Source organism: Biomphalaria glabrata, chromosome 17, assembly GCF_947242115.1.
Source record: "Biomphalaria glabrata chromosome 17, xgBioGlab47.1, whole genome shotgun sequence".
NCBI lineage: Eukaryota > Metazoa > Mollusca > Gastropoda > Planorbidae > Biomphalaria > Biomphalaria glabrata.
In genome coordinates, this window is record NC_074727.1 from 28,164,910 (window position 1) to 28,178,655 (window position 13,746).

At 38.8% G+C, this 13,746-nt stretch overlaps 1 protein-coding gene across 4 annotated transcripts in view; it reads left to right on the top strand.

The window, feature by feature from the left end:
- The window catches only part of LOC106052506 (potassium channel subfamily T member 2-like), a 138,783-nt gene extending 125,837 nt beyond the window's left edge, over window positions 1–12,946 (top strand). For all 4 annotated transcript variants that reach the window (XM_056016391.1, XM_056016390.1, XM_056016392.1 and 1 more), the window contains 3 exons: window positions 809–1,034; window positions 1,573–1,657; window positions 2,583–12,946. In XM_056016391.1, the coding sequence (XP_055872366.1) occupies window positions 809–1,034; window positions 1,573–1,657; window positions 2,583–2,976 (705 nt within the window). In that variant the 3' untranslated portion in view covers window positions 2,977–12,946. The remainder of the gene's footprint in view (window positions 1–808; window positions 1,035–1,572; window positions 1,658–2,582) is intronic.
- Window positions 12,947–13,746: the final 800 nt, after the last annotated feature.

The window sequence follows — 13,746 nt, forward strand, 5'->3', positions numbered from 1 at the left end:
GGTGCTTGAGAATGTTCTCAGCACTGATGACAGCCTGAGGTTAGACTTATGGGCGCTTGAGAATGTTCTCAGCACTGGTGAAAGCCTGAGGTTAGACTTGTGGGTGCTTGAGAATGTTCTCAGCACTGATGACAGCCTGAGGTTAGACTTGTGGGTGCTTGAGAATGTTCTCAAGTAAGGTTAGTTATATAGATTGTGGCGATTTAAAAGACAAATTTTCTTTTGCAAACTTCTTAAAACAACTACAACAGTACATGTTGTATAAGAAAAAGTTGGTTCTTCTTTTGGAAAAGTAAAAATTTCTTTGAAAAATATAAGTAGTGCTCTAAGTATGCTTGTATGTAGGTCTGGATTTAAATGTTTGTTACAGAATACTAAATTAAAGTTCCCTATTCAGATGTTGCAATCTATAGGGCAGACGATGAGGGTGTTATGTTGGCAGCACAATGACCAATCCCCAATATCAGGTACCCCTCTATCCATGCTATTCTATGTCTCACCTAAGATAGTGACTGGTGAATATGGAAAGTAAATAAATGTAATTTCAATAGAATATTTCATTTATTTGTATTTAGGAGGACATTTTTAGAATAGCAAAAGCACAATTAATTATGCTTATGAGCAAAAATAATTTTACTGTCGGGGGAAGCTGCATAGTGGGAAATTGTAAAAAGGGAATGCTGAGCTAAAAAGGTTAAGAACTACTGGTGGTCTGTTTAGATGCAGGCTGTAGTCTCCCCTCTCTCCTACCCCCTGTTATTCATGTGCAAAACTTTTGGCTTGTGTAATGGATGACCTCTTTCTCTAGATGGGTGAAGAGCTGACAGAGAACAATAATACCACCACCACCAAGGCTCACAGTAAACACAGTAAACTATTCCACTTCCATGAACACAGCAAAAAAAATCTGAGATCTTCAAGAACATCTGTTGGGGCAGTATTTTCAGAAAAGGAGAAACACAGTGTTCAACATTTAGAGGAGATGGTCCAGGCTAGAATGGAAAGTTTAGGTTTAGCCAACAAGTCTGAACCTTGTAAGTAAATTGACTGCTACCTAGTGGATGAATATTGCTTTCTTATATAAGGCCACATGACTTTCAGTAGATAGGCTTTTCCTTAGGTGACAAGGATTCTTTGAGAAATGGCCTTCGAATTATCGAATTATCGTATTGCTCCATTAGATGTCTTTAATAGTGTCACATTGCTGATCTGATAACTTGGGGGGAAAATGTCATAATCTACCTATTGGCCAGTAGGTTTCATTTTAGGAATAGGTTTGATTTTATCTTGACTTGTTAGCCAGTGGGTCTAAGTTTAAGAATAGGTTTGATTTTATCTTGACTTGTTAGCCAGTGGGTCTAAGTTTAAGAATAGGTTTAGGTGATTTTATCTTGACTCTGTAAATAATAATTTTATATTTTTGATGAACAAACTAAGAAACTTTCATATCACTAAAATATGTGTCAGTGACTAGATTGAAGCAGACACATTGCTGTTGGTGATATTCTTGCCCCCCCCCCCCCCCCCTTTTCCAACATGAACATACTCTAATGTTTCTACACTATGACACAGATACCATCAAAAAACCACCAAAGACTCTGTCATATGTTATTGTCAACCCTGCAGCTAACAGAAAGTTGAAAAGTGGTGATATAGTGTAAGTATCACAATGCTAGATTCTGCAATAATGTAATAGTGTTTTAATAGGCATGAGCCATTCTAGTAAAAGTAAAGTTCCCCTTTCAGACCTTGTGGTCTATGGGGCAGATCTGTTTCTGTGGCCACCGGTTAACAAGGGTGTCATGTGGCCAGCTCAAGGACCAACTGACTTTACTTTTCCCCAACTAATGTTGGGTACCCATTAGAGCTGGGTGGACTCAGAGGTGACCGAAGAACCCGAAATTTAAAATACCAGGATTTGAGCCCAGGATCCCTGGTTCAGAAGCCAGGCACTTAAAGGCTAAGCCACTGCACCTCCTAGCATTCTAGCAAAACCTATCTAACTGAAGTAAGTAATATGTACTAGCAACACTTGTAGAGAAATTGTAACTAATGGTCTAGGTTGTGACTTGTGTGCTTGAACCAATTTAGGACAGCAATTGTTGTATGTAGCTCCAGATAGCTAGTACAACTAAACCCATGTTGGCATATTCAATTCTTACCATAGAGCTTAATAAATTTGAGAATAATGTTTATATATAAATAAACATAGATTCAACTTGAAACGAAATATAGATCTAGTAATCAGAAAATAAAAAGGTCTTTGAACCAAATCTAACTCACTACTAAAATAAAATGATACTGCGGGGCCTTTAGTTTGAGTATTATTTGATTGGATTTAGATCTATGTCAACATGGAGAATATATAAATAAAAGTAGAATGTGAAAATGAGTTTTCCCATTCAGCTGACATATTCATATAAAAATAAAATACTGTGAAAACGGGTTGATCCGATTGGTTCAAAAGTTTCGTTCTTTAATAGAGAATACTATTAGACACTTTTTGTTTATTTTCAGGGTCCCCCGGTTGTGGGAGGACAAACATACACTTGTTATATTCACTATTGATTTTGTTTCAACAGCTATGTCATTCAACCCAGTTCAATGCAAGCAGTACCCAATAAGTTGAACAGGAGCAGCAGGACTATGTCTAAAGCTTTTCGCAGTCGTCACATAAGTATTAACACGTCAAGCATTAACAGGGCAGCTGGAGACAGTAGTGGGTCACCAGGGAGCCCTGTTGTTCCCCTGGAATACCCCCTGATCTCCACCCATGCTCCCCCCCCCAGCAGATACTCCTTGAAACCAACTGATGTTCTGGTAGAAGTCAAGACCAACAGCGACAAAAATATTCTGAAAGAAGAGGATGAGTTTGAACCAATGGAGATGAGACCTAGATGTAGGTCAGATTCCCATGCTGACAGAAAGTGTGGAGGGTTTGTACCCAAACAAAATGGCCAGGAGTCGCAGATGTAATGAAACCTGGGATTCCCACGATCAGTTCATTTCAGATCTAGGAAACTTCCATTGGCATTGCATTTATATAACATTGATGTGTTTACACACCACTCTCTGGATTGCATTTATATATACTGAACTATGAGATATCCGTTGGTTTATGCATTTATTATTTGCTGTTGTCCAAACTATTCTCCAGTAGTTGGACTCCACACAAGATCACTTTGTTCTCCACACCAATGATAGATAATATATTTGTTTTGTTGACTTTGGTTGTACAGACATGTTTTGCTCACTATTTGTTATCCCACTACACAGACTCTACATTCCTAGTTCTATTGAGAGTCTACAAGGACAGTCTTTCACTTATAAACACAAATTGTTATTTACATAATCTCTTGTCACCACCTAGTGCATAACATACCAGCTGAGGATCAGAACATAGTGCATTGTCCTCTGTACATACCAGCTGAGAATCAGAACCTAGTGCATTGTCCTCTGTACTTACCAGCTGAGGATCAGAACCTAGTGCATTGTCCTCTGTACTTACCAGCTGAGGATCAGAACCTAGTGCATTGTCCTCTGTACTTATCAGCTGAGGATCAGAACCTAGGTTCAATTTAGATTGTACTTTTGTGCCTTATTCTGATTGCTTGTTGATAGAACTTACAGATTGTTGTGAATGTTTAGTGAGAATTAAAATGATGGTTAAAATATTTGTTAACTACTAGGTCATGTATTTGTTTGAATTCAATCAATTTCCAATCTGTGACAAGGGCACATCCAGGGTAGGAGTCCAAGTAGGAGAACTCCTTGTAGTTTGGAGAAGCCTAATTCTACTTACGGAATGGTTCAAAAGAGAGTTGAATGAAACTGTTTGAGTGCAGGCAGTAGTTGAATAGAACTGGATCAAACCCTAGTGCACAATGTGGGCAACAAAAACAATGAATAGTTAGTTTAAAGCAGACACAAGTCTTGATTTGGACACAGCTCCTCACATTCTAGTTCATGACTTCTAAAATATCACCATGTCAATTCTGAAGTTGTTCACAATTTGTTCCTACATTGTCTAAACAAAACAAAATCTTGGTAGCTCTGCTAATAAAACTCATAGAGGCAGGGGAAGTCATCTTTATGAATTGTTTGACAAAATGTCTGTACTAATTATCTCTCCTCACTACTGTACATTATCTTCTTGGGCCATGTGATGATGTCACAACCAAAACCTTTAGGTTGACTTCTTGTGTTGACTTGTTAGGTTTTGATAGAAGTATTAAGTTGTATAGAGGCTCTACTTTGAAGCCATATAAAAGGCTGCACTCTTCCTTAATCTTTAATATGCCTTTATTATTTACATGTTTTAAAGTTGTATTTACATATACAGTTATAGATATGCTTGTACTTGTAGAGAGTCAAGCTGTTCTATTGTCCATTCAATGCATAATAAATGTAGCTTCTCACTACATGGTCTCTAGCTTCACCATGGTCTCTACCTTCACTACATGGTCTCTACCTTCACTACATGGTCTCTACCTTCACTACATGGTCTCTACCTTCACTACATGGTCTCTACCTTCACTACATGGTCTCTACCTTCACTACATGGTCTCTACCTTCACTACATGGTCTCTACCTTCACTGTGGTCTCTAGCTTCACTGTGGTCTCTACCTTCACTACATGGTCTCTACCTTCACTACATGGTCTCTACCTTCACTACATGGTCTCTACCTTCACTACATGGTCTCTACCTTCACTACATGGTCTCTACCTTCACTACATGGTCTCTACCTTCACTACTAGCTTCACTACATGGTCTCTACCTTCACTACATGGTCTCTACCTTCACTACATGGTCTCTACCTTCACTACATGGTCTCTACCTTCACTACATGGTCTCTACCTTCACTACATGGTCTCTACCTTCACTACATGGTCTCTACCTTCACTACATGGTCTCTACCTTCACTGTGGTCTCTAGCTTCACTACATGGTCTCTACCTTCACTACATGGTCTCTACCTTCACTACATGGTCTCTACCTTCACTACATGGTCTCTACCTTCACTACATGGTCTCTACCTTCACTACATGGTCTCTACCTTCACTACATGGTCTCTACCTTCACTACATGGTCTCTACCTTCACTACATGGTCTCTACCTTCACTACATGGTCTCTACCTTCACTACATGGTCTCTAGCTTCACTACATGGTCTCTACCTTCACTACATGGTCTCTACCTTCACTGTGGTCTCTACCTTCACTACATGGTCTCTACCTTCACTACATGGTCTCTACCTTCACTACATGGTCTCTACCTTCACTACATGGTCTCTACCTTCACTGTGGTCTCTACCTTCACTACATGGTCTCTACCTTCACTACATGGTCTCTACCTTCACTACATGGTCTCTAGCTTCACTACATGGTCTCTACCTTCACTACATGGTCTCTACCTTCACTACATGGTCTCTACCTTCACTACATGGTCTCTACCTTCACTACATGGTCTCTACCTTCACTACATGGTCTCTACCTTCACTACATGGTCTCTACCTTCACTACATGGTCTCTACCTTCACTACATGGTCTCTACCTTCATTACATGGTCTCTACCTTCACTGTGGTCTCTACCTTCACTGTGGTCTCTAGCTTCACTACATGGTCTCTACCTTCACTACATGGTCTCTACCTTCACTACATGGTCTCTACCTTCACTACATGGTCTCTACCTTCACTGTGGTCTCTAGCTTCACTGTGGTCTCTAGCTTCACTACATGGTCTCTACCTTCACTACATGGTCTCTACCTTCACTACATGGTCTCTACCTTCACTGTGGTCTCTAGCTTCACTGTGGTCTCTAGCTTCACTACATGGTCTCTACCTTCACTACATGGTCTCTACCTTCACTACATGGTCTCTACCTTCACTACATGGTCTCTACCTTCACTACATGGTCTCTACCTTCACTACATGGTCTCTACCTTCACTACATGGTCTCTACCTTCACTACATGGTCTCTACCTTCACTGTGGTCTCTAGCTTCACTGTGGTCTCTAGCTTCACTACATGGTCTCTACCTTCACTACATGGTCTCTACCTTCACTACATGGTCTCTACCTTCACTACATGGTCTCTACCTTCACCATGGTCTCTATCTTCACCGTGGTCTCTACCTTCACTACATGGTCTCTACCTTCACTACATGGTCTCTACCTTCACTACATGGTCTCTACCTTCACTACATGGTCTCTACCTTCACTACATGGTCTCTACCTTCACTACATGGTCTCTACCTTTACTACATGGTCTCTACCTTCACTACATGGTCTCTACCTTCACTACATGGTCTCTGCCTTCACTACATGGTCTCTACCTTCACTACATGGTCTCTACCTTCACTACATGGTCTCTACCTTCACTACATGGTCTCTACCTTCACTACATGGTCTCTACCTTCACTACATGGTCTCTACCTTCACTACATGGTCTCTATCTTCACTGTGGTCTCTACCTTCACTACATGGTCTCTACCTTCACTACATGGTCTCTACCTTCACTACATGGTCTCTACCTTCACTGTGGTCTCTACCTTCACTGTGGTCTCTAGCTTCACTACATGGTCTCTACCTTCACTACATGGTCTCTACCTTCACTACATGGTCTCTACCTTCACTACATGGTCTCTACCTTCACTACATGGTCTCTACCTTCACCATGGTCTCTACCTTCACTACATGGTCTCTATCTTCACTACATGGTCTCTACCTTCACTACATGGTCTCTACCTTCACTACATGGTCTCTACCTTCACTGTGGTCTCTACCTTCACTACATGGTCTCTACCTTCACTACATGGTCTCTATCTTCACTACATGGTCTCTACCTTCACTACATGGTCTCTACCTTCACTACATGGTCTCTACCTTCACTACATGGTCTCTACCTTCACTGTGGTCTCTACCTTCACTGTGGTCTCTAGCTTCACTACATGGTCTCTACCTTCACTACATGGTCTCTACCTTCACTACATGGTCTCTACCTTCACTACATGGTCTCTACCTTCACCATGGTCTCTACCTTCACTACATGGTCTCTATCTTCACTACATGGTCTCTACCTTCACTACATGGTCTCTACCTTCACCGTGGTCTCTACCTTCACTACATGGTCTCTACCTTCACTACATGGTCTCTACCTTCACTACTAGCTTCACTACATGGTCTCTACCTTCACTACATGGTCTCTACCTTCACTACATGGTCTCTACCTTCACTACATGGTCTCTACCTTCACTACATGGTCTCTACCTTCACTACATGGTCTCTACCTTCACTACATGGTCTCTACCTTCACTACATGGTCTCTACCTTCACTACATGGTCTCTACCTTCACTACTAGCTTCACTACATGGTCTCTACCTTCACTACATGGTCTCTACCTTCACTACTAGCTTCACTACATGGTCTCTACCTTCACTACATGGTCTCTACCTTCACTACTAGCTTCACTACATGGTCTCTACCTTCACTACATGGTCTCTACCTTCACTACTAGCTTCACTACATGGTCTCTACCTTCACTACATGGTCTCTACCTTCACTACATGGTCTCTACCTTCACTACATGGTCTCTACCTTCACTACATGGTCTCTACCTTCACTACATGGTCTCTACCTTCACCTTGGTCTCTACCTTCACCTTGGTCTCTACCTTCACTACATGGTCTCTACCTTCACCTTGGTCTCTACCTTCACCTTGGTCTCTACCTCTTTCTTGCAACTCTGAAGCAAATATTTGGCATTGTTTTGTTTTTCTCCATACACACACACACACACACTGTGTCTAGGCACACACACATCTTTCACTTTGTGACATTGTTGTTTGGATCACTCCCTGAGACACAGAATGTTGTGTGTGTCCACTCCTACTAGAGGATTGTAATCTCACCATTCTCTAAGAAATGTAACCATAAATTTGACTGATTGCTATAGCCACACAGTTCAGAATGGATTTAGCCACATCATTCCCTTACAGATCAAGCCACACCATTCCCATACAGATCTAGCCACACCATTCCCTTACAGATCTAGCCACATTATTCCCTTACAGATCTATCTACACCATTCCCTTACAGATCTAGCCCCATCATTTCCTTACAGATCTAGCCTCATCATTCCCTTACAGATCTAGCCCCATTGATGGATTGAAGAGTTGACTTCCCCCTAAAACTATTTTGTGTTTTACTGTTTTGTGTTTTGTCTTCCATTTTGCATTTCATTAAATCTTCACAGTAGTCACTCCAAGAGACAACAAACTGAGAGTGTGCTTAGATTTTTCATACTCTCATGTATTACAAAAGCAACAGAGTTAGTTTCCTTAGGACTATATCATGTCCACAGAGTTAGTTTCCTTAGGACTATATCATGTCCACAGAGTTAGTTTCCTTAGGACTATATCATGTCCACTGAATTAGTTTCCTTAGGATTATATCATGTCCACAGAGTTAGTTTCCTTAGGATTATATCATGTCCACAGAATTAGTTTCCTTAGGACTATATCATGTCCACAGAATTATCTAGGGTTTCATTAGATCTGTCATGTTAACAGAATTATCTAAGATTTCATTAGGACTAGAATCTCATCTTCAGTATTAGCTAGGGTCTCACTAGAACTATCATATCTCCAGTATTAGCAGGAGTTACATTGGCAGGTCTACAGTATTAGCAGTATTGGCAGGTGTCCAGTAGTAACAAAGGTCATTGTGTGATTTGTCAAGCTTCTTGAATTTTGATGATGTAACTTTCAAATAGTGTCTGACTCCATCAATGAAATGTAGTTTGAAAAGAGTTGTACATTTAGTACACACACCTGTTGATATTCGGAGTACCAAATGTTTAGTTTGCTTGACCTACCATGTCCACACAATTTTTAAAAAAATAGAATCTTAAAGAAATGTTTTGTTAAGGCAGGATACTGAAAGACATGCAGAATTAGATGAACTGACTAATGTGTTGAACTGACCAGTGTTTAGATAAACTGTGTTGAACTGACCAGTGATTAGCTGAACTGACTAATGTGTTGAACTGACCTGTGTTTAGATGAACTGACTTGTGTTGAACTGACCAGTGTTTAGATGAACTGACTTATGTGTTGAACTGACCAGTGTTTAGATGAACTGACTTATGTGTTGAACTGACCAGTGTTTAGATGGTACTGACTGTGTTGAACTGACCAGTGTTTAGATGAACTGACATGTGTTCAACTGACCAGTGTTTAGATGAACTGACTTATGTGTTGAACTGACCAGTGTTTAGATGAACTGACTTATGTGTTGAACTGACCAGTGTTTAGATGAACTGACTTATGTGTTGAACTGACCAGTGTTTAGATGGTACTGACTTATGTGTTGAACTGACCAGTGTTTTGATGGTACTGACTTATGTGTTGAACTGACTAGTGTGATGGGACTCAGTGTCATGTAGACACTATTTAATCTGCTTACTTTGAGAAGAACTGAACTATCTATGGCATTGTCTTAAGTTTAAATCTGACAAGAAAACTCTCTATACAGTCAGCATTACCACTTATGCATTTAATGTGAAAGTCTTTTGATAGAAACATGTTATTCAGCTTAAGTTAGTGATGTCTGCTTTTGTTCCATGTTCCTCTATTCAAGTATTTAGCTATTTGTTTGCTTTTATTCCATGTTCCCCAGTTCAAGTCTTTAGTTAGTGATGTCTGCTTTTGTTCCATGTTCCCCTGTTCAAGTCTTTAGTTAGTGATGTCTGCTTTTGTTCCATGTTCCCCTGTTCAAGTCTTTAGTTATTGATGTCTGCTTTTGTTCAATGTTCCCCTGTTCAAGTCTTTAGTTAGTTATGTCTGCTTTTGTTCCATGTTCCTCTGTTCAAGTCTTTAGTTAGTGATATCTGCTTTTGTTCCATGTTCCTCTGTTCAAGTCTTTAGTTAGTGATGTCTGCTTTTGTTCCATGTTCATTAGTTAATTTTTTTTTAACTTAGACATCCAGTTATGTTAGTTAACTTAGCCATTCAGTTGTATAAGTTGACTTAGCCATTCAGTTGTATAAGTTGACTTAGCCATTCAGTTGTATAAGTTGACTTAGACATTCAGTTGTATACGTTGACTTAGACATTCAGTTGTATAAGTTGACTTAGACATTCAGTTGTATACGTTGACTTAGACATTCAGTTGTATACGTTGACTTAGACATTCAGTTGTATACTTTGACATGGCCAGTTTTCTTTGTACTTAACTCTTCAGTTGTAGGATTTATTCAGCTTTGAACAATCAAAGCTCTGATTGAGGAAAGTGAATAATTTTTTGTCTTGGCTCTTGGCACTTCATTGACAGGCAAATAGTTCTAGGACTAGTTAGTGTTTTTTCTCTGATCTTAGGACCTGGTGCCTAATGGAGCTATTGTGTGATCTTGTGACTTGATGACCTGGTGCCTAATGGAGCTATTGTGTGATCTTGTGACTTGATGACCTGGTGCCTAATGGAGCTATTGTGTGATCTTGTGACTTGATGACCTGGTGCCTGATGGAGCTATTGTGTGATCTCCATGGTTAACCATCATGGCCTGATGTTCATGTGTTCCATTCTGTTCTTTCAGTTCTCTCTAAATGCATTCCCTCTTCCACACGTTCCACTCTAAGCACAACACATCCTCAATGTGTCACACACACACACAGAGAGAATCAATCCAATCCATCTGGCCACAATACTCTTTCATTCATCTCATTTATTCTCTAAAGATGATGTCCCTTTTGATGTTGTCTGTAGTTCATGGCTTTTAGATTTGCATCTTCTTTCAAACACAAATAATTGTATTACTCAAATCAATGCATTTGTATAGAGACATACTCATATGCATACATATATAAAGATATAAATATATATTTACATATTTTTTTATCTAGTTTTTTTTAATATTTTTTTTGTTGTCAGATTTTTATTTTTGTCAAAACTTGGTAGATAAAGTGTTGATACCTCCCCCAACTAGACACACTGTCTGGAATACAGTGCACTCCTTTAATAATTTGTTTCACTTATGGAATGTGAGTCAATCAGGATTTGAAATAACTTCAACATTGAGATTGACTCTAACTCAGTCAGCCTCCTAAAGAGACTAACAGTAACACCTTCAAGGCAGCAACTTGTTAGAGGTCCAACATTGAACACCTTCAAGACAACAACTTGTTAGAGGTCCAACATTGAACACCTTCAAGACAACAACTTGTTAGAGGTCCAACATTGAACACCTTCAAGGCAACAACTTGTTAGAGGTCCAACATTGAACACCTTCAAGGCAACAACTTGTTAGAGGTCCAACATTGAACACCTTCAAGACAACAACTTGTTAGAGGTCCAACATTGAACACCTTCAAGACAACAACTTGTTAGAGGTCCAACATTGAACACCTTCAAGACAACAACTTGTTAGAGGTCCAACATTGAACACCTTCAAGACAGCAACTTGTTAGAGGTCCAACATTGAACACCTTCAAGACAACAACTTGTTAGAGGTCCAACATTGAACACCTTCAAGGCAACAACTTGTTAGAGGTCCAACATTGAACACCTTCAAGGCAACAACTTGTTAGAGGTCCAACATTGAACACCTTCAAGACAACAACTTGTTAGAGGTCCAACATTGAACACCTTCAAGGCAACAACTTGTTAGAGGTCCAACATTGAACACCTTCAAGACAACAACTTGTTAGAGGTCCAACATTGAACACCTTCAAGGCAACAACTTGTTAGAGGTCAAACCTCTAGACTTATTGTTTTGCTTGTTGCATTGAAAATTGTTGAGTGCATGTCTAGTGTTCTATTAGTTGAGTGCATGTCTAGTGTTCTATTAGTTGAGTGCATGTCTAGTGTTCTATTAGTTGAGTGCATGTCTAGTGTTCTATTAATTGAGTGCATGTCTAGTGTTCTATTTGTTGAGTGCATGTCTAGTGTTCTATTAGTTGAGTGCATGTCTAGTGTTCTATTTGTTGAGTGCATGTCTAGTGTTCTATTAGTTTCTAGAAACAGGAACTCTTTTGTTTTTCTAAGTAGACCTTTAGTTCATACAGTCATTTTGCAAATAAATATTTTGTGGTTGTTGTTTTTTTTCAACCAATAGGCTATCATTGCTTCAGGATAACTTCATCCTTAGTGCATAGAACTTACATACATCTAAGTATCATTATCATTTTACTAAATACATGTCTAGGCCTAGCATACCCTATCAATTTACTAAATACATGTCTAGGCCTAGCATACCCTATCATTTTACTAAATACATGTCTAGGCCTAGCATACCCTATCAATTTACTAAATACATGTCTAGGCCTAGCATACCCTATCATTTTACTAAATACATGTCTAGGCCTAGCATACCCTATCATTTTACTAAATACATGTCTAGGCCTAGCATACCCTATCAATTTACTAAATACATGTCTAGGCCTAGCACATCCTATCATTTGTCAAAGACTGTGTATCTAAGCCTAGCATTCCTACAATACTGTTAAAATGTTTGAAATATATTTGATCAGTCTTTATGGTTGTTGACTTTATCCCAGGGATACTTAAACAAGACTTACACATCTTGTATATCATTAGAGATCTCCATGATAGTTAGTCCAAGACATGTCTTGTACACTATGATGTTTGATCTAAGACATGTCTTTACATTATGATGTTTGATCCAAGACATGTCTTTACATTATGATGTTTGATCTAAGACATGTCTTTACATTATGATGTTTGATCCAAGACATGTCTTTACATTATGATATTTGATCTAAGACATGTCTTGTACACTATGATGTTTGATCTTGGTCTTGTATACTATGATATTTGATCTAAGACATGTCTTGTACACTATGATGTTGGATGTATAAACTATTTAAGCAGAATGAAAATAATTGTTTGTATATAAATTGTGAAGTGTCAATAAAAAACATTTTTATCAAATATATAGAGCTCTGTGTTGATTGGTGGAAACTTCTTGTGACCTAGAAATAGGATAGGTCATAAGACCAGTGACCTTAACTGTACTGGCAAGTTAGTCCAGTGGTACTTTGTGGTCCCAATTATACCATCCAGGCTAACAACTATAGCCTCCAGATGTACAAAACCACCGAGACAAACAAACAATTCTGAGAGTTCAGTTGCAACAAAAAAAAAAATTTAAAAGGAAAAGATCATGAAAAATATAAATGGCAATAAAGGCTCACCAAAAGAAAATGACATAATGAAACAAAGCAAAGTAGCAAGACAGTTTCCGGTCAATATAATGAAAGGACCACCATCATAGAGGCACAATTATGTCATATGACGAAAAACCATAAAGATGGCCTACAATAATATCATACATGCATTAACAATGAAATGACTCATTTATGAGACATTTTATGTCAAAACCAAAGCGAGGGTTTAATTTGTTTACAATAATATCATACATGCATTAACAATGAAATGACTTCATTCATGAGACACACCGTCTCGTATCTAAATAAAATGTCTTTCAAAAAAAAAAAAACATACAGAAGAGGATAAGAGACTAAGTAGACCTATACCATTTACATAAATCAATTTAGTACTAACAAATTGATAAAGTCTACTTAGCTCATTATCGAAATACTCTTCCCACAACAGTGGCACACTCCTCTTGAGTAACACAACAATAGTACAACACAAGTATGAGTTAAACAGTATATAGATTTTAATTCAAAATACACTGGTCAGTTGAAAGACTCAAGAGAGAGTGGCAG